This window comes from Meriones unguiculatus, chromosome X, assembly GCF_030254825.1.
Source record: "Meriones unguiculatus strain TT.TT164.6M chromosome X, Bangor_MerUng_6.1, whole genome shotgun sequence".
Lineage (NCBI taxonomy): Eukaryota > Metazoa > Chordata > Mammalia > Rodentia > Muridae > Meriones > Meriones unguiculatus.
The window spans coordinates 139,754,538-139,774,647 of record NC_083369.1 but is presented as its reverse complement, the minus strand read 5'-3'; the positions used below and the strand labels follow the sequence as shown (position 1 = coordinate 139,774,647).

Sequence of the window (20,110 nt, the reverse complement as noted above, 5' to 3'; positions counted from 1 at the left end):
CCCTGTTAGTGGACTTGGAAAGGGGCAGGGAGAAGATGAGGGAGGGAGGGTGGGATTGGGAGGGAATGAGGAGGGGGCTACAGCTGGGATACAAAGTAAATAACCTGTGATTAATATAAAAAATGTAAGTAATAATAAAAATTAATAAAAAATAGTGAAGAAAACACTAAAAAAAAAAATAAAGAAGAGGCTGATAGAAATGGTGCTTTGTGGTACTGCTGGATCTATGACAACCAGGAAACACAAATACTTCTCATGACCTGGTTACATCAGTGAAGTATTCCCCAGCTAGAAACCTGTTGATGATTGTTGGGACATATTGCCACCTCGGTGGAAATAACCAGCTGTAGAGAAGGGAGACAGTGGCAGAAGTGGTGACCCAACCCTGAGTGTTGACGGACGGAACACTGGAATAGAAAGAACTATGGACACCTAGACTTTAGATTCTGTCTTTAGGCAATTTATGCTGTAACATGCAACTGTGGGCAAGGCACTTAAATTTTAATAATTTGTGATTTTTTTCATTAAAGTATTTCTGATTGTAAACTTTTCATCAGTACATAAATCTAATAATCTGTGATTTTTTTTCATTAAAGCATTTTTGATTATTTTTGGTTATGAGTCTAACCTTTAACAGCTGAGCCATCTCTCTAGCCAAAGTCTTTCTGATAATAAGCCTAAACCTCAATGAATTTTGGTACCTGATAAAATATCATTCATAGATATGAGTGGAGTTATAAAACAGAAAAACATATAAAACTGACAGTGGAGTTATAAAAATATAATTGGTTATATTCTGAATGTTTACAAAGAGAGAAAGAAGATAAGTAATCCTTAAAAGAAGCACAGAGTAAATGAAGCTGATGGTACCTGGCTAGGAATCCTGGCAACTTGGGAGACTACAACAGGAGGATTCCAAGTTCAAGGCTAACCTGGGCAATGTCCTGAAACCCTGTCTCTAAACAAAAAGTAAAAACAGGGCCTGGGATACAGCTCAGTGGTAGAGTGCTTTCTGCACTAGTGTAAGCCTTAGGTTCAATTCCCAGTAAACACACACACACACACACACACACACACACACACACACATACACACAAGGGGTGTGGGTTGGAGGGACACTTGAGAACATCACTTAGGGTATAGTGTGCCAACACAACCTCACTTGAGCTGTTTTTTGTTTGTTTGTTTGTTTTGTTTTTTAAGAAAATGAGGTCCCTTTATGCCAGCCTTAAACAATCACCTGAGTATTAAGACTGTAATGACTGGGAACAGACAGAAAATGGAGTTATTAATTCCTAAATTGCAAGCAAATTATGCCCTTTTCATTATTTGGAATATCCTATGATTTAGTTTCTGTGAGTACTTTTAAGTTTTCTAGCCTGCCCTACACTTGATAGTGGAAACTGTGGTACTAAATGATGAAATGATGGCAAAAAGTAATACACACTCCACTGACACATGGCCTTCTGAGACAAGCAAAAAGTAGCAAAGCCTTAAAAGTCATAGTACAATCCATGAAAATAAGCATCCTTATGTTGTCTTCTCCAGTTCATAAATAAAGAGTTGAAGGCTAAAAAGAATAGATAATTCTCTCAGTGTGCATGGACTCTGAGTCATATTCAACCTCATATCCTGAGTTGAATATAGGGACTGAGGTGATATGGTATTTTACAGCGAGCTTTTGAGAGTGAGTTGCAACACCTAGATTGATGCCTAGACTCTGTAACATTTTGGAGCAAGCTAATTGGCTTGCTGCTAAAGCCATTCAGCCAAAGAACATAGCATGGGTGAAAGAAATACTCAGTGAAGCTCCTGGGTCTGCATTTTAGTACCAGTTAAGCACAGACCAGCTCTACAAACTCTGACTGGAGTTACACTGTTATTCTAAAGGCCTCTTCTACTTCTAAAAGACAATACTTCTACACCTGTTTGAGCATGCTAGCCAATCTCACCATTAAAAGAAAGCCCAGCACAGTGGTTCATACCTATAATCCTAGCACTCAAAAGGCTAAGGCAGGAGGATTACTACAAGTTCAAAGCCATTCTTGACTAAACAATGAGTTCTAGGCCAGCCTAGACTACAGAATAAGATTTTTTTTTTTTTTCAAAATACAGAGAAGAGAAAAGAGAGATGGAGAGGGAAGGAGGGCAGGAGTGGAAGAAAGGGCGGAGGTAAAAGAGCAAGATTGATTGAGTGAGTGAGTGAATGAATGAATGAATGATTGAATGAATGGATGAATGAATATATAAAAATGTAATTTAAGGCTATCCTGGGATGAATAGCAATATCATTTCTCAAACAAAACAAAAACAGTTAACACTGTCAAAGTCAGGAGCAACTCTGGCAAAGTTATATGCAGTATATACAATCCAATCTAGTAAGGACAAAGTAACATGAACAAAAAGGATGCAGAGTAAGAACAAACAAAAATCTGGCCTATTTCTGTAGGCTTACCATTGAGTCAAGTTAATACACCTAAAAAAATCAAGAGTCACCAAAATAAAAGATAGCAGTTAAAAAAAAAAAACTCACAGGAACAAAAGAAATTCAAAGATAAGTCAATGATGAAAAGAAAAAAAATCTAAAGATCAAAAACTACTGTAACTCTATTTTTAAAGAACCGTGGGCTTGGAAAAGAAATCCAGGAATAGCTGTAACCTACTTTATGAAATCACAAACCTGACATCTTTGTATAGCCAAAGAGGCCCCCAAAACAGACCTTTAAACAGTTATTATGAAAAGAAGAGTCAATCCATCCTTGAACGAAGCCATAGGGGCACCATGTTTGATTCTGGTTGCTGTGATTGAAGACAGACAGCAGCAGCAGGGCAATCAGTGTGGTCACAGAGGTTTGAACGGTGATGTTACTGTTTTATGTACCAAAAAAAGATGAAGACCTTTCAATCTTTAGAGATGGAGGACAAGTAAAAGGACAGAAAATTTATGGAATCACAAAAGGTGCAAAATGTCACCAAATCTTACAGGAATCCCTGAGGTTTGAAACATCAGGTTTGTCATGAAATTTGCAAGCAAATGGTGGGAACTAGAAAAGATCATCCTGAGTGAGGTATTCCAGAAGCAGAAAGACACAATTTATGCTGTGGTATATACTCACTTATAAGTGGATATTAGACATATAATATAGGATAATCATTAAAATCTATAGCCCTAAAGAAGCTAAACAACAAGAAGGAGCCTAGGGCAGATGCTTAATCCTCATTCAGAAGGGCAAACAGGATAGACATCAGAAGTAGGAGAAGACAAAGAACAGAACAGGAGCCGACCACAGAGGACTTCTTAAAGACTCTACCCACCAGGGTATCGAAGAAGATAATGAGACTCACAGCCAAACTTTGGGCAGAGTTCAGGAAATCTTACAGAAGAAGAGGAAGAAAGAAAGACCTGGAGGGGATAAGAACTCTACAAGGAGAACAACAGAGCCAAAATAGCCAAGTCCAGGGGGCTGGCAGAGACCAGTACTACAACCAAGAACCATGCAGGGAGAGGACCTAAACCCTGTTCAGAGGAAGCTCATAGGCTGCTCAGTTTCAAAATGGGGTCCCTAGTAAGGGGTTTCTGACATGCACTCAGTGGCCTGACTCTTTGCTCACCTCCCCCTGGGGGTTGCAGCCTTGCCAGGCCAAAGAGGAAGATGATTCAGCCAGTCCTGATGAGACCTGATAGGCTAGGGTCAGATAGAACAGGAGGAAGACCTCCCCTATCAGGGGACTAGGGAAAGGGCATAGAGGGAGAAGAAGGAGGGAGAGTGGGACTAGGAGAAGATGAGGGAGGGGGCTACATCGAAAATACAAAGTGAATAAATTGAAATACATAAATAAATACATTTTAAAAATTGGGAAAAAAAAAGAAAGATCTGGTTTGGGCAGAAAAAGGAGGTGTGGCAGTACCAGGAATAGCCAGGTGCTCTAGCTCATATAATCAAATTCTTTAAATAATAAAGGTTGGAGATTTTGTTTCAAGGCCTCTCTTATACAGAATTCAGATTCTTGATTTTAGAATTCATGAATTCTTCTGTTATAGCATCATACAAACTAAAACTAGTATTGTGTTTTCTAGTCTCTCGGTAAAAATAAGAACGGAATCAACTGGAGGAAAGGCTATATGATTAACTAAATGCTTCAGAATAATTACAGAAATAAATATGTCCACTTTGAGAGAAAATACTTCTCTATAAGATACAAGTAACATAAAATAAAATGCTAGTGACTTTATTTGATGTCAAATCAGAAAAATGACCTAACACCCCTCCACCAATGAAACAAGGATGGTTGCACAGCTCACTGGAGTGAGCTATGTACTGAGGCCCAGAGGTAAGAAGAGAGAAATTTTCATTCATCGAAGAAAGTTAACAGTCCAAGGAATTAGGAGGAGGATCAAACTATAAGTAAAGAAAAATTCTGACCACACGCTTTCCTAACAGAAAGATTTAATGGGCTATTACGATTCAAAATCTACCTAGTTTAAATTGGCACTCCTGGATTGTTCAATATATTTGGTTTCTGTCTCTATCTAAGAATGATGACCCAGGGCCAGTGAAATGGCTTAGGGGATAAAGGGCTTGCCTCTAAGATTTGGCGACCTGAGTTTGATCCCTAGGGACCCACAAGATAGAAGGAGAGAGTTGCTGCCCACAATTGTCCTCTGATCTCTAGACACCTGATATGGCACACCTATAACAATGTATACAATAAACACACAAATGTGACTGAGAATGATGATCTGCTAGTAATAGATTGCCGTCTGATTCTCAAAAGTCAATGTTCAAGACTGCAGTTATAGGAAGGTTAAGGAGAATTTGGCTAAAATAATTATTATACAAAATCTGAAAAACATCTTTTATACAAAGAATCCTCTGTTATCTTTGGCATCTGTGGTCATTTTTTGTTTTCAAAAAATTCAAGTAATTAACAGAACTAATGTAGTAGAGGCCTCTCACTTGTTAGGTATTTGATACTTAAATTTCTTTGTGAAAGCTCACGTGAATAGGCAAATTTATGTCACTGAGAACATTGCTAAGAATCCTCTCTGACATTATGATGATATGTCAAGAAGCAGAAGCCACTAAAACAAATGAACAAACAAACAAACAAAACCAACAAAAGAAGTTGTCCCTAATAAAAATGTATCGTTCAAACGTACCTTTTTATTTAGGGGTAGGGATAGCAGCTAGAAATCGAATCCAAGACTACCACTGAGCCACAAACCCAGACTATATTCTTTCTCTTAACAGAAGTTTCTGTCCTTATTTAGAGCATTAATGTCTTTCAGGGAAACTCATGGGCAAAGACACTGATAAATGATTTGATAGAGCTTTATGAGCTAATAATCAGGGACTAAAAACTTAAAAGTATGGGGAGGAGTGGAGAGATAGCTCAGAGGTTAAGAGTACTTGCTGGTCTTGAAAGATCCTAGTTTGATTCCCAGCACTCACATGGTAGTTCACAACTATCCATAACTCCATTTCTAGGGAATCCAATGCCCTGTTTTATCTCCATGAGCACTAGACCCATACATGGGACACGCACATACATGCAGGCAAAATACTCACAGACAACAAAACAAAAATAATTCTAAAACACAAAGACAGACATATTAAAAGAGAGAAAACTGAGAAAGCTTTCTGTTATACTTTTATTGAGCTAGTTTGCAATTTTCTGTAAAAATAGACTTTCCATCTTAAAAGATAATACTCAATTCTCCTAAGAACTAAGCTAGCATATAGTTGCTATTATAATCAAAATTGTATTTACTATAAAGCCAACCTATTTTCATAATTTCAGTTTTCATTTTTCCAGTTAAAGTAACAACATAACTTTTTTATTTATTATGAAAATTTGGGTTTTATTTTTAAGCAGTAATCAGTTGTTCTAGGATAATAATATATTTTGCACCAAAAGTGGTATACCTGAAAGTATATTTTATCATATATTTTATCTAAAATAATAACATGTTTTGTTTAATTTAAATAAAAATTTGCCAGGCCTGGTGATACATGCCTTTAATCTTTGCACTCAGGGAGGCAAAAGGCAAGCAGATCTCTGTGAGTCTGAGGTCAGCCTGGTTTACAAAAAAAGTCCAGTACAGCCAAGGCCACACAGAAAAACCCTGTCTCAATAAACAAACAAACAAATAAATAAAATTCAATTTAAATTTACAATTAAATAAAAGTTTATTTAAATTAAATTAAAAATAAAATATTTCACACAAATTTTTGATCCAGATCATCTTAATTGACGGCAGGACATTATTATAATCTTTTTTCTTTTTTTAATTTTTTATTTATTTATTACAATTTATTCACTTTGTATCGCAGGTGTAGCTATTATCATCTTTTAAAGCCACCAAAAGGTAGCATATAGTCTCACACATTCTCCTTGCATATTATCAGTTAGGTAATACTTAGAAACATTAATGTGAATGTCAGACCAAGCACAGTTTTCATTTTAGCTTCAGTTTAACAATGCTTTTATAGAATTACTTCATTTATCTTCACAAAGATTTAGAAGTGTTTGACATACAATAGTCACCACTAAAGTATGAATTTTCATAGCAACTAATAAAAATGGTTGAGGGCTACTAGACAAAGAGGACAGTATTATTGAAGTACTCTCATTTTTATTATAATGGACTTGTTGAAATTTAGATAATAAAACAGATTTTGAATTATAGTACTTTATATGAGAGTTCAATAGACAACCTCATCTATATAAAACTATTTATGCATAATTCACACTCTAAGAGAGCTAGTCACCAGACATGTATTGTTTCTTTCTTTCAAGTCAGACAGTTTTCTTATTAGAGGAACGGGGTAAAGACATACACAACAGTACTATATCTAATAGGGTTTTAAGCAAGCTTAAGGCTACATAAGACCCTCTGCCAAAAAAAAAAAATGTTTTTGAAGATCTGCTGACAATTATTACTTTGTAGCTTGCCACTGTGACCTTAAAGGTGAATGCGGAGTTAGACGTCTCCATACCTAAGCAAGAGTGCTGCTCTGAATGTCTGCTGCAATCACCCTTTTTAGATCACCATTTGTCTCTGGACCACCTGTCATTAGTCTAAAGTCCCTGTTCAAAGAGCCTATGTCCAACGGTCTCACAGTGGGTTAGCCAGGGCAACTGCTTCCCTTAGATCACAGGCACATAAGCACATCGCTTCAAGCACACTGCCTCTCAGAATCAGCTACAAAAGCACTTGCCAGTGTCTTCCTTTAAGACTGTCCTCACAGGGGCTGCAGCAAGGCCCTGGGTAATATGCATGTGCTCCACAGAGGTGGCGCATCATAGCTGAGCTACATCAAATGCTGTAGAAGCTAGCCTAGGAGTCTTCTGTTAGCAAGCCTTCCTTGTTATGTCATGCTTTCCAAGTATCTGAGATGAAGGTGATGAGACAGTTCATAAATATAGAAGCTGGTGCCTTAAAGTGTTTAGGAAATGTGCACCAGTGAAGCCAGGCTATATTGTCTGTCTTCAGGCTTGGCATTAGATACAGAGGTTCATGCTGCTACCCTTTCCCCATTTTTCATATGGTGGGTTGCAACTCAGTGTCACACGGAGTGTTGTTGTTGTTGTTTTTTTTTTTTTTAAGAGTTGACATGAACCAGGAAAAATAGAAAATCGAGTACCTCAGTAACCTCAGTAACAGCTGAGTTTGTGAGACTCTTGCTTCGATATAGTAGAGTATGTTTATGGAAACTAGGCTAGGACTTAGAAAGTGTTTTTACTGGGGTCTCTGTACTACAGTATGAAAAACTGCTGCCTAAAGCTGCTCAAAAGCCATGTAGACTTTCATTCTCGGTCTTCCTTTTTCTGTCTTTGGTTGGGTAAGAGTTACAGCTAAAGGTTTCAAAACTGATGCACCAGTGAAATATTTTATTTGAAACTTCCCTTCCCGGCAGAAAGATTTAATACTCCATTTGGAACAGTCTAAGAGTGTGACCAAGACCCCCAAATATGGTATTTTATTTTATTCCCTCAATAAGTGGTTCTAAATATAAAAATTTCCCCTCTCCATACTGCCTCCAACTTGTCCTTGCGCTTCTTGCTGTGACTAGGGGCTAGAGAACACAGCGACCAAATGCTGGGTCTTTCTCAGAAGTCTCTACTTAGGGGGACTACAGAAGCATGTGCTCTTAATCAGAGTTGCCATTGTAATCTATGTGGGAACATGTGGTTAAGAAAACTGGCTTTGGGAGCAAGAATTCCACCCTTTATGATAAATTAAAATAAATATTCTAATACCAAGAAATATGAAATATTTCAAAGTAAGGCATAACAAATAAGCTGCATTTGGTCCCCGAGGTTAGGATTTGAAAATCACAGGGATAAGGTCTAAGCAATTAAATCCCTTTTCACCCATGTTTTATTTACAAAAACCAAACCCAAACAAAACAAAAACACACAGAAGTAGAAATGCATATATACCTTCGCTGTCCTTGAATTTCTTGATTGCCACAATTTCATGTGTTTCCTGCAAAGGAAAAAGAGGCAAAGGGAAAATCATTCTCCAATCCCAATTGGGGATCCCAGTTATCTGGGGACAAAAGAGCAAACACACAGATCATCAACTCCATCCATCCATTACTTTGTTTCAAAGTCCCCTCTTATTACCCTGGAGACATTGCCAACGAATGTGAAGAAGGGAAGGCGGGAAGAGGCAAAGAACAGACATTAGCATAATATGCACGAAACATAAATCTCAACTGTCAATGTGTTCAAAAGCACAGGACATAAAAGAATAAAATAGACACCCAGAAATATTTACATAACCCTTAATTCAGTATTTTTCTTACCTTGAAATAACAATATTATACACTTTGTATATGTCACTTCACATTATATAAGTAACATTTATATGTGATGGTAAATAATTGTTTAAAGTTCCAATAGTAATAGATGGTTACTTAAAGAGTCTATCAATGAACACATTCCAAGAGCATCTTCATTTCCAAAGCAAATGCTGTAGTGATATAGATGGTTCGAAGACCACGAACGCTGAGGGTTCCTATCACACACGGCTAAGCTGACATACACAAATACAACCGTTACTTTCATAGCTCCCTTTAGTTGTACATACGGTCCATTCCACAAGCAGTGCCAAGACAAATATCATTACTTAAAAGAACACTTTTCAATTTAATAATATGAGTAAATTGTTTTTTCATAAAGTAGCATGCAGGTCTTTTTTTTTCTCCATAATTTTATTTTTCTCATTAGTTACATTTTGTTAATTCTGTATCCCAGCTGTATCCCTCATTCCCTCCCCAATCCCACCCTCCCTCCCTCATCTCCTCCCTGCCCCTTTCCAAGTCCACTAATAGGGGAGGACCTCCTCCCCTTTCATATGACTCCCTTTTGTCAGGTATTTTCAAGACTGGCTGCAAAGTCCTCCTCTGTGGCCTAACAGTACTGCTCCTCCCTTGGGAGGTGGGGAGGTCAAAGGGCCAGTCATTGAGTTCCTGTTAGAAATAGTCCTTGTTCCCCTTACTATGGGAAACCAATTGATTACTGCGCTATCACGGGTCACATCCGAGCAGAGGTTCTAGGTTTTGTCCTCTCATGGACTTTGGTTGAGTGTCCATCTCAGAAAAGACCCTGTGCCCAGATACGTTTGGTCCTTGTGGAGCTCCTATCCTTTCCACATCAAACTCCCCTTCTTTCATATGATTCCCTGCACTCTGCCGAAGGTTTGGTTGTGAGTCTTAGTATCTACTTTGGAACACTGCTAGGTAGAGTCTTTCAGATGTTTTCTGCGGTAGGCTCCTGTCATACGTTCAATGCACATCCCATTTGTCTTTCTAAATGAGGATAGATCATCATACCCCGTGTCCGATTTCTTGACAAATATCATTACTTAAAAGAACACTTTTCAATTTAATAATATGAGTAGATAATTTTTTAATTAATAACATTTGTTTATTTATTGGGGGTTGAGGATGCTGGGCACAATGCATGTGCATGCAGAGGTCACAGAACAATTTGTGTGGATGGGTTCTCTTTTTCCATCATGGAGGTCCCAAGACTTAAGTTCAGGTTGTTAGGGTTCACAGCATGTGCCTACACCCACTAGTCCACCTTGCCGGCCCTGACTAGAGAAATTTTCTATGATCTGGTAAATTAAAATAAACTCTACCAGGGTTAACTTTCTTTAACACTGATTCATGGGTGAAAACTTGTTGCCAAACTGAGCTATTTAATGTTATTTTTTGTAGAGTATACACGATCAAATCTAATATAACTGGCCTTTGTAATTATGTAATCATTTTTGTGCCCCATGTCCTTAACTGAACATGATTATTTATTCATATTTTTCATTTGGATATTTTAATTATATCATTCCTTAAGTTTTTACCCAATTATAATTTACTTTAGTAAATGACAAGGTGATTTAATATTATTTCTAAATGATGAACCAGTTTTCCCAACCTCCTTTAGTGATGACTCATAACTGTTATATCTTAGCATCCTTACAGACAGAGTCTGGATTTATGTTCAGAGCTTTCTTGTCATCTTTAGCCTGGTGTAGGTACTGACCTACCTGCTCTTATGCCAGAACCACTTTAAATTACTGATACTGAGCTGGAGTTCTTGATCCTAGTTTTCTTGTCATTTTGTTAAATCAAAGTAAGAATAGGTTTTGGTTGTTCAACCTAACTTATAACTATATGTATACAGGTTATTATGTCAACTATATTTACCATTTACCATTTACTTCACCATTTACTAAAAGTCCTTTTCTCTAACGGTTCTCATATATTTGAATGCTTGGTTTGCATTAATTTTTGATTCACCGCAAATGTATCTTTGAATGGTCTTCTGAGGCAGTGCCCCTTTTCTCCATCATGTGATCACCTTCACCCATGTGGCAAGTGGGCAGACCCAGAATTTTTAGAATGGCTTGAGGCGCAGCTTAGTGGTAGAATATATGCTTAGCGCGTGTGAGACTAAAAAGAAAATTGAGAGAAAGGAAAAAAAAAGGAGAGCGGGGGGGGGAGATTAATTTGGGGAAGGAAAACATGCATTCTTACAGATTTTCTGTATACTTACGGCAATACCCAGGAAAGCACCATTCACTTCACCAACACTGGAAATCTATGTGCTTATTAAGAATGAAACGTCTGGCAAAAAATCCATATAGTAGCTTTTTTTTTTTTCAAGAGGAAAAAAATTAAAGGCTTTAAAGAAGGTTTGCTCAGATTGGCAAGATCGCTAATTGGTAACGTGCTTTGCCAGGCAAATATGAGGCCTTCGATTAAATCCCTAGAACCTATGTCATAAGGAAGTTATAGTGGTATGAGCAGGCAAGCTCAGCACTGGGGAGGTGGGGAAATCATATTCCTGAGGCTCATCAGCTAGCCAGCCTAGCCTATTTGATAAGGTCCGTGTGGAGACTGCATATATATGTGTGTGTGTGTGTATGTATATACATATATATCTACATATATACATGTTTATGTATATCTACATATATATGTATATTTACATACATATATACATATGTATCTATATGTATATATACATACACACATATCCCCCACACATGTGCACCTCCACCCTCCCACAAAGGCCTGCTGTTTTCTAAGATAAATTATAGTGATGGCATAGGGAGCCAAGAATGACACGATGGTCTCTGGCTTTTAGAAAAATGCCTGTGTACAACTTGGTTTTTGTTTCAAAGTGGATACCTTATTTAAAAAAAAAAAAAAGAAACATATTTTTAATCCTAGATTCTCTTAGGTCATTTCTTTTCCTTGAAATAAAAAAAATGAAATCATCTGCCTATATTCTAGAAGAAATCCATTATGTTTGTGTTCTGAACTTAAAATTGTCTGAGAAGTATTGATGTTCAGAAGGTTTTATCAAATAACCTTAAATACTTTATCTACTCCAATTTTTCTAGTAATTTTCACTATAGACCTTATACCTTTTCAAGTGTACCTTTTGTAACTGCCTAATCTATTATATCACCAATACCTAGTGTATCAGGCAGATATTTGCTATTTAGCGACCATTTATTCAATGAGAGAGAATTATTCAAGAGCAGGGCAATCAATGTTGTTGTTCATCTGTTTCACTTTCGATTTCCTCATCTTTCCTTCTTTCAGTTAAATCCTGAATTTGTTACCTTGGTTCAGTTTGTTCTACACCACACAGGGCACACCTCCACTATCTCCCTTTAGGAGATAAAGCGTATATCTTGATTGACTTTATCTGCTTGTTACACAAAAATCATCTTCAAAACTGGGGGTTGCTTCTAAAGATCAAGGCAACATCTTATCCTGACTTCTCTTTTCCTAGTCCTCCTCTGCCCACACCCTGTTCCTTAACCTCATCCTTATGACCGAGATGGAAAAAGATTTAACAAAATTTGGCAACTGGCAGCAACCTCGGGAAGATGGATTTTTCAGCCACCTGAATTTCCAATAAAGACCGAGTTACTCAAGAGGCTGAGTTCAAAGCTGAGCACTAACAAACAGCACCGTCACTGGGCCTGGCGGGTTCGACCTCGGACTGTGTGGGAAGGTTTCTCTGAATGGGCACATGTCATTTCCTCTTTCCTGTGCAGGCTCTAGAGCGCATCACCTTGGTATTTCTCTATGGACGCTGTGTGTTTCTTCCAAGCCTTCTCTATTTTTTTTTTTTTTTTGCCTTATTTTATGTATTTGGGGCACATTGGTCTCTGGAATGATCTGGAAATATGGATGTTAAGTGGGCTAGTGGGAAACTGAGAAGGCCAGTTCCTTGGTGAGATGACTTGCCTGCCAGCCAGCCTCTTTACACATGGGTGCAAGTCTTCCCCTGCTCCCTTTAGCTATTTTTGCCTCAGCTGGTTTCAGAAAGTGTAATAAGTAACATGACATTCAAGACTGCTTTTTAATCTACTCTTGCTAATGAAATTCTCCCTGTAGTTGTCACCAATCTTTGATTTCTTTTTTTTTAATTTACACAACTATTAAAAGTTTGTTTTTCTTTTTCAATATCTTCATGGGTGCTTAATGGAAAGGCAGGAGGTGACATGCCAAACGCTATTACTAGTTCTACCAGTATCCTGAGATGGTATCCATAATATAGATGTGGGCAAAGAAGAACCTACATAAAAATAACTGAAGAACTTGTGCTTTAAAATCAGTTTATTCTCCAAAGCATGCCATTGCCCCCACAACGTCTGCAACAGAATGTCACCAGCTGCAGTTAGCAAGATAGACATGATCTGTTTCTTGTTTCAGTGTCCTGCTTTATTTTAAAAATAAGGCAGTTCAAGGCAGACATTTTAAACAGTCAACTAAGAATGCAATAAAGTAGATCCACAATTCATTAATGGTAATTACATATCTCATCATTTATTCTACCTCATCCTTAAATTTACTTCAAAAGTTGATTTAAGATTACTTTGGAATACAAAAAAGAAAGATGAGATAATTTTTATATAAAGGATTCTGGATTATACCATCTCAATATTGAAGCATTTAACATTTACTAGAATAAGTTGTTTTCAGTAAAAGGGAAAAAAATCAAGCAGGGTGTGGTGCCACAAGCTTGTGATTTCAGCATTTAGGATATAGAGACAAGACACGCTGGAGTCTGCAGACTAGCCTGGTTTACATGAGACACTGTCTCAAAAAAGAAAAAAAAGGAGGGAATAGTGGGAGAAAAAAAACCTGAAAAATGTATGAATAATAACGAACAGAAGAAAATCTGGAATTTTTTAAAAATTCTTACATCAAGTTCTCAACTCCATTAAACAAACAAACAAACAAGCTTCCAATCATATTAGATGGAGAGACCTGTGACTACAAATTTACTCCTGTTGTTGAGTGTCTACAGCTCCCATCACCCTTCTTTCTATGTTAAAATATGCAGCATGAAACAACAGGAAAAAGAAACACGTTTCTATCTTAGTCTGCTAGTCACGCACTAAGCTATTTCAAAGGTTATACTCAATAGTTAATTTTCTAATTTTTTCTCTGAGAAAGGCCTTTCTTAGGAGACATGCTTCTCTTCATCTAAATATAAGGAATACAACTTGATAACCAAAGTATTTTAAGTCATTCTACATTTTATATGCAAAGATCTCCACAGTTTTTGTCCACACATTCACATGCCCATTCAGTAGAAACACAATCTTACAGTCACAGACATACTTACTTTATTGACTAGTATGGGACCTGACAAGGCAAACTTACTTTGTTTTCATTTTTAAGGCAGGATCTCTAATAACGAAGGCTAGCCTTGAACTCCTGATCATCCTGACTTCACCTCTCAGGGTATGGGATTATAGGTCATGTGCAAGGCCAAGGTCAGCTTTATTTTATATTACTGAGTGTAATGATCTTTGTGTCAGGTCTCACACTAGGTACCACTCTAAGGATCTTGTCATGCTCACTTAAGAGATGAGGGTACTGAAGGGAACAAGTGGGAAAACTGAGACCCAAGTAGGAAGAGGCCATTCAGAAAGCCATAACTATATGTGGTAACCCAAAGCAGAGAGAAAAGGAAGCTAAGAGCACTAAGAACACATAGCTAATGGATAGTAGAACAGAGATCCCAAACCCAAATTGATTCTGGGTGTCCTTTCTCAAGCACGGCAGTGCTACACTGCCTTTGCAAGCAATAAGTTAACATATATTGTAAGAAAGGATAAGACCTAACACGTGTGTGCATGTACACACACACACACACACACACACACACACACACACACACAGTATATCTACCGCTTGCCAAGAAAGGATGATTATTTCTATTCTATGTTTTCCTGAAATGCATCCTTGCATCAACAGATATTTCCAGGTAGTTTTCTAATCATAGCTGTTACTATCTACATTAAAGTATTTCTATATTAAAGTAGATTTTGCTTAAAGGAAATATATAAACATTTCATTTTTTATGGACACCTTCGAAAAGAACTTGGAATGAAATTAATTTTTGCGTTATGAGTAAAACTATAAAACGTAAGTGACCTGAAGCATGAGATACATTCCACAGGAGGTGGATTACATGTGTGATGTCTCTTCCACAGAAACAGAAAATATCATCCATTATGTACAATGACAAAAGCTAGACTATATGACCTGCATTGGATTACTTGAAAACTACCATAGTTTATCTATACTAAGAGCTGGGTTTACCACTAAATTTAAATATGTGGGACCAAATCAGGAAGCAATAGAGCAGGAAGGAAGACATCTGACTTTGTCTATTAACCAATGCCTGCTGGGTCTCTGTCTCCTGTGAGGTTTTCTGCTGATGTGGTTGCAATGAGGGTGCACATGAGGCTGGCTCCCATACACAGAAGCCTCTAACATGCTATTTATCAGTGCATGATAGTAAGCTGCAAAGGCATGAGAGAAGCTGAGAAATGCAACAGGTGTTGTCTGGTATACCACAGGAGTTCAAAATAGGTTAGTTGTGCAAATGTACAAAAAAAAAATTGTACACTCCGTTGAGATATAGCAGTTGGACACATCTTGGGTTTTTGTTTGTGTCTTCTGCTTTTTATTTCATCCTTCTCTTTTGAATTGGAAAACATCACAAACTGAGCTTCACTCATTCCCAACTGCCTCTTTCCAGAGGTAACTAAAAACAAAAAACACCTTTCTGTTGTTCATGTATTTATCTGGGGGAGAGAGGGGTGGGGCTGAGCATATGGAGGTCAGAAGACATCCAGCAGGTGTAGGTTTTCTCCTTCTATCATGTTAGCCCTGGGTATTGGACTCAGGTTGTCAGGCTTGGTAGAAGGTGCCTTTACCCACTGCGACACATTTCTCGCCCTCTCCAAGGTAATGTCTATCCTGAAGTTGGAATGCATCATTCCCACCACAGATTTTTTCTTTTAACTACAATTATTGTCTGTACAATAAAAATTATCTAACTAGCATGTTACAGCACACATTTTTTTTTCAGGGGAGGGACTTTTTTCCTTAAAAAAAAAAAAACATCAAGGCATATCTGAGACAGAAACCCTTTAAGAAATCCAGTTCAGTGAAATGTACTCCCTTCCCAAGACATTTTGAACTGCTTTTGGTTGTCATATAGAAGAGGAACACAGGTGCTGTATAATGCCCTACAGTGTGCAGGATAGTTCTACAACACGAGATTATCTAGTACCAAATGCCAACACTACTACTACTCATTTTAAATATTCATTTCTAATGTTTTTTTTCATAAATTTGTTCATTTTAGGTGATTTTGTGGTGTTTCATTTGTAGATGTTATCCCTTTAAACAAACAAAGAAAGAAACAAACAAAACCCAAAACTGGTCATCTATCAGGTGTGATGGCTCACACCATTAATCCCAGCACTGAGGAGGCAGAGGCATGAGGATCTCTGTGAGTTGGAGGCCAGCCTGGTCTACATAGTGAGTTCCAGGACAGCCAAAACTACACAGTGAGACCAGGTCTAAAAGAAACAAACAAACAAACAAACAAACAAACAAAAAACCCACAAAAAATCAATCAAGCAAACAACAACAACAACAAAAACCACCCTACTTCTTAAATAGGTCTCTTTTTAAGGACCTCCTCTCACCTGAAGGCTTGAGAGAGAGCTCAGTGGGTAAGAACTCTTCCAGAGGATCAAAGTTTGGTTCTTAGCACCCACACCAATGTTTCACAATTACCTATAGCACTAGTTCCAGGGGATCCAAGGTCTTCTTCTGGTCTCCAGGTGCACTTGCATACATGTCGTGCACATACATGAACTTGAAGCACACACATATACTTAAGTAGACATATACATATAATGTAAACACACACATATATCAAAAGCTATTAAAATATATTTATTATTCTGTTAGAAATTCAGAGATGCTTTCCATTTAGCCAAATTAGTTTAGCTAAGAACCATCGTCTTTACCAAAAGCCAGCAGAATTGCTAATAAGCCTCACATTGCTGAGATAGTACCACAAGAAGCATCAGTATAAAATCAGAACTGCTCTCAACTGGAATTTATTTATATCTAAGAGTAATTTCAGGAAAACCTCAATATTAAGCAAGGAATATAAGACAAATTCAATGTATTTACCACTTCATGTTCAGACTCTAAAATGAGCACAGTCTTATGAAAACATTAATATTTTATTAACAACATGTAACCAAAATAGACATGAAGAATATTTCATGTGTTTTTATTGTTTTTTGTTTGTTTGTTTGTTTGTTTGGCTTGTTCTTCTTTTCTTTTTGACCCCTGCAGGCAAGGTCTCATGTAATCTAGGCTGGCCTCAAACATTGTAGAGCAAGTGCTTTTAACTACTGAGCCATCTCTCTAGCCCCCACCTTAATTTTTTTTTTTAAGATAGGGTCTGTTATAGATCTTGAAACTCATCAATTTTACTAGATTGACTTGCCAATAAGCTTCAAGGATACAACTGTCTCTACTCCCTAAAGCATACTACCAGTGCTGAGGTTACAGGCACATTTATTAAACCCTTCATTAAAAAAAAAATTGGGCACAGGGGTCTTTCCAGAGTCTCATACTCCAACCAAGTACCATGCATGGGGATAACCTAGAACCCTTGCACAGATGTAACCCATGGCAGTTCAGTGTCCAAGTGGGTTCCATAGTAATGGGAAGAGGGACTGCCTCTGACAGGAACTGTTTGGCCTGCTCTTTGATCACCTCCCTCTGAGGGGGAAACAGCCATACCAGGCCACAGAGGATGACAATGCAGCCATTCCTGATGAGATATGATAGACTAAGATCAGAAGGAAGCAGAGGGGGACCTCCCTTATCAGTAGACTTGGGGAAGGGCAGGCGTGAAGAAGGGGGACGGAAGGTGGGATTGGGAGGGGAGGTGGGAGGGGTTTATGGGGGCATACAAAGTGAATAAAGTGTAATTAATAAAAGTTATAAAAATTCTCCCAGTCCCACCCTCTCACCCTCTTCCCTCATTCTTCCCTCCCTGAGGATCCAAACTCAGGTCTTCATGATTGCATGGCAGGTACCATATCAACTTAGCAACTAAACCATCTCTGCATCCCTACACCCATTTTTTTAAAAATGTGATATAGAGGATGGAACCCGGAGCTTTGTGCATGCTAAGGAATAACTCTACCAACTGAACCACATCTCTAGCCGAGAAATGGCATCTTAAAGTGACAGTTGCTATAGGGAGAAAAAAAAATAAACAAAACAACTATCTTCAAGGCAAGTCAGTGATATAATTCCTATGTAACAAATTCTATTTCTTCCTTTAGTTTCATAAAACACAAAATACCTTCTACCCTCTGTAATCCAGATATGCCCTCCATGAATATTTAGTTGACACATAAAACGGGAGTACAAAAGTATAATTTATTCAGACAGAATGCCTAATCATTCTCAATGTTCCTTTACGAAACCTGGGCCTGTTCCCAAATCTACATCTCAGTGAATGCTAGCCAGAAATTTAGGGACACTCTTCCAATCTCCTACATCTGTACCTCCAAATGTATCTAATTTATCATCAAGTGACAGTGGCTTTATGTCATCTGACTCTTTCCAAATGTATATGAATGCTTCCATCACAGGTCAAGCCTTTAGTACTCTCACTCTAGAATATTTGACCCCCTGCCACCAGGATCTTGTTTGAAAACAGAAATCCAATATTACACCCCCTTAAAATGTTTTCCAACCTCCACTGACTTAAAAAAAAAAAAACTATATCACAGCCCCCCCCCCCACCCTGCTCCATGCCCACCAGGTGGTGGGCAACAGAACACAGGACAACCCTCTATTCTCCTCCTCTCTCCAAGTCTCACTTGCCAAGCTGCAGCCAATTTTGACCTGCTCTCCTATTACAGGACTGTTCCTCTTGGCCCACCACACTCAACTTCTATGTCTCACAGCTCACTAGAAAGGCTAAAACCAGTAGCTCTCACAAAACATGCCTTTTATTCATCACCCGTATGAAATGTTAACTTTTATAGGTTTATAGTGCACCATCAAAGTTTGACTCATCACCAGAGCAAATCTGTAAACGATAAATGACTGCATGGTTGTTCTAAATAGACATTCAGCAAGAAAGACAAATATTGAAGGCTTGCAAACATTTAACTGAACTAAATTTATTGAACACAGATCTGATGACCCAGGTCATCCTTCTTATTGGGGCTCATTTACTACTTTAACAAAGAAATGAACTTTCCTGCAATAATTAAAAAAAAAAAAAAAAGAAAAAAAAAAGAAAAGAAAAGAGTTATGTATGTCTTGGTACACAAGGGAAAGCAAACCAGAAAACCAAGAACACTAAAGAAACAAGACATGTTTCTGGGGTGTTTTTCATTTCTTTCTTTTTTTTCCCTTTTCTTTTGATGCTGAGGATCAAACCCAAGGCCTTAAATGTACTAAATAAGTTTTCTACCGCTGAGCTATATCCCAGACCCATTTCTGGCTTTTTTTTTTTTTTATGACAAAGTACTCCAGGAAGTGGAGCATGATGTTTGCCTGCATGCTGCCATGTCCCACCCCCACCAAAGAAAAACCGACTAAGACAGAAGTTAGTACCAGAATAGTAGGGTATTCCTGTTCCAGACCTGATGATGTTTTTGGGAAGATTGTGGAAGGATTTTGGAACTTTGGGTTTGAAGAGTTACTGAGTGTTAAGAGCTCAGTGGGATGTTCTTTAGGAGCTTAGAAGATAAGATGGAGGCCTGGCATATGGAGTTTCAGAGAGATAATTAAAGACCATTTGCTACTCTGATTTAAGATTCTGTCGTTCTGGTTACCTGGGGCTGAAGAATCAGCTGTGATTAATAAGATACCAAAACTACTGGAGTGAAACCTTTACTTTGCTGAAATACTTGATGCTGGTCAGTTGGAGCTGAGAAATTAATGGTGATAAAGAGACTAGCAGAAAGCTGGGCTTATAATCCAAGCACTCAAGGAGCCAGAGGCAGGTGGATCTCTGTGAGTTCAAGGCCAGCCTGGTCTACAAAGCAAGTCCAGGATAAAGAGAGAGAGAGAGAGAGAGAGAGAGAGAAGTATTGTTGAGACGAAAACTTCTGGGAAGTGTTTCTTTAGAGAACAGAGAAGCTATGTTTCTAGGGGTGGCCATGTTTGTACCTCATGTTGGTAGCCAGACTTGGGAATGTGTAAAAGCCACCCAG

At 38.0% G+C, this 20,110-nt stretch overlaps 1 protein-coding gene across 2 annotated transcripts in view; it reads right to left on the bottom strand.

The window, feature by feature from the left end:
- The window catches only part of Cdkl5 (cyclin dependent kinase like 5), a 187,368-nt gene that overhangs the window by 72,778 nt on the left and 94,480 nt on the right, over positions 1-20,110 (bottom strand). For both annotated transcript variants that reach the window (XM_060375214.1, XM_060375215.1), the window contains exon 4: positions 8,449-8,494. In XM_060375214.1, the coding sequence (XP_060231197.1) occupies positions 8,449-8,494 (46 nt within the window). The remainder of the gene's footprint in view (positions 1-8,448; positions 8,495-20,110) is intronic.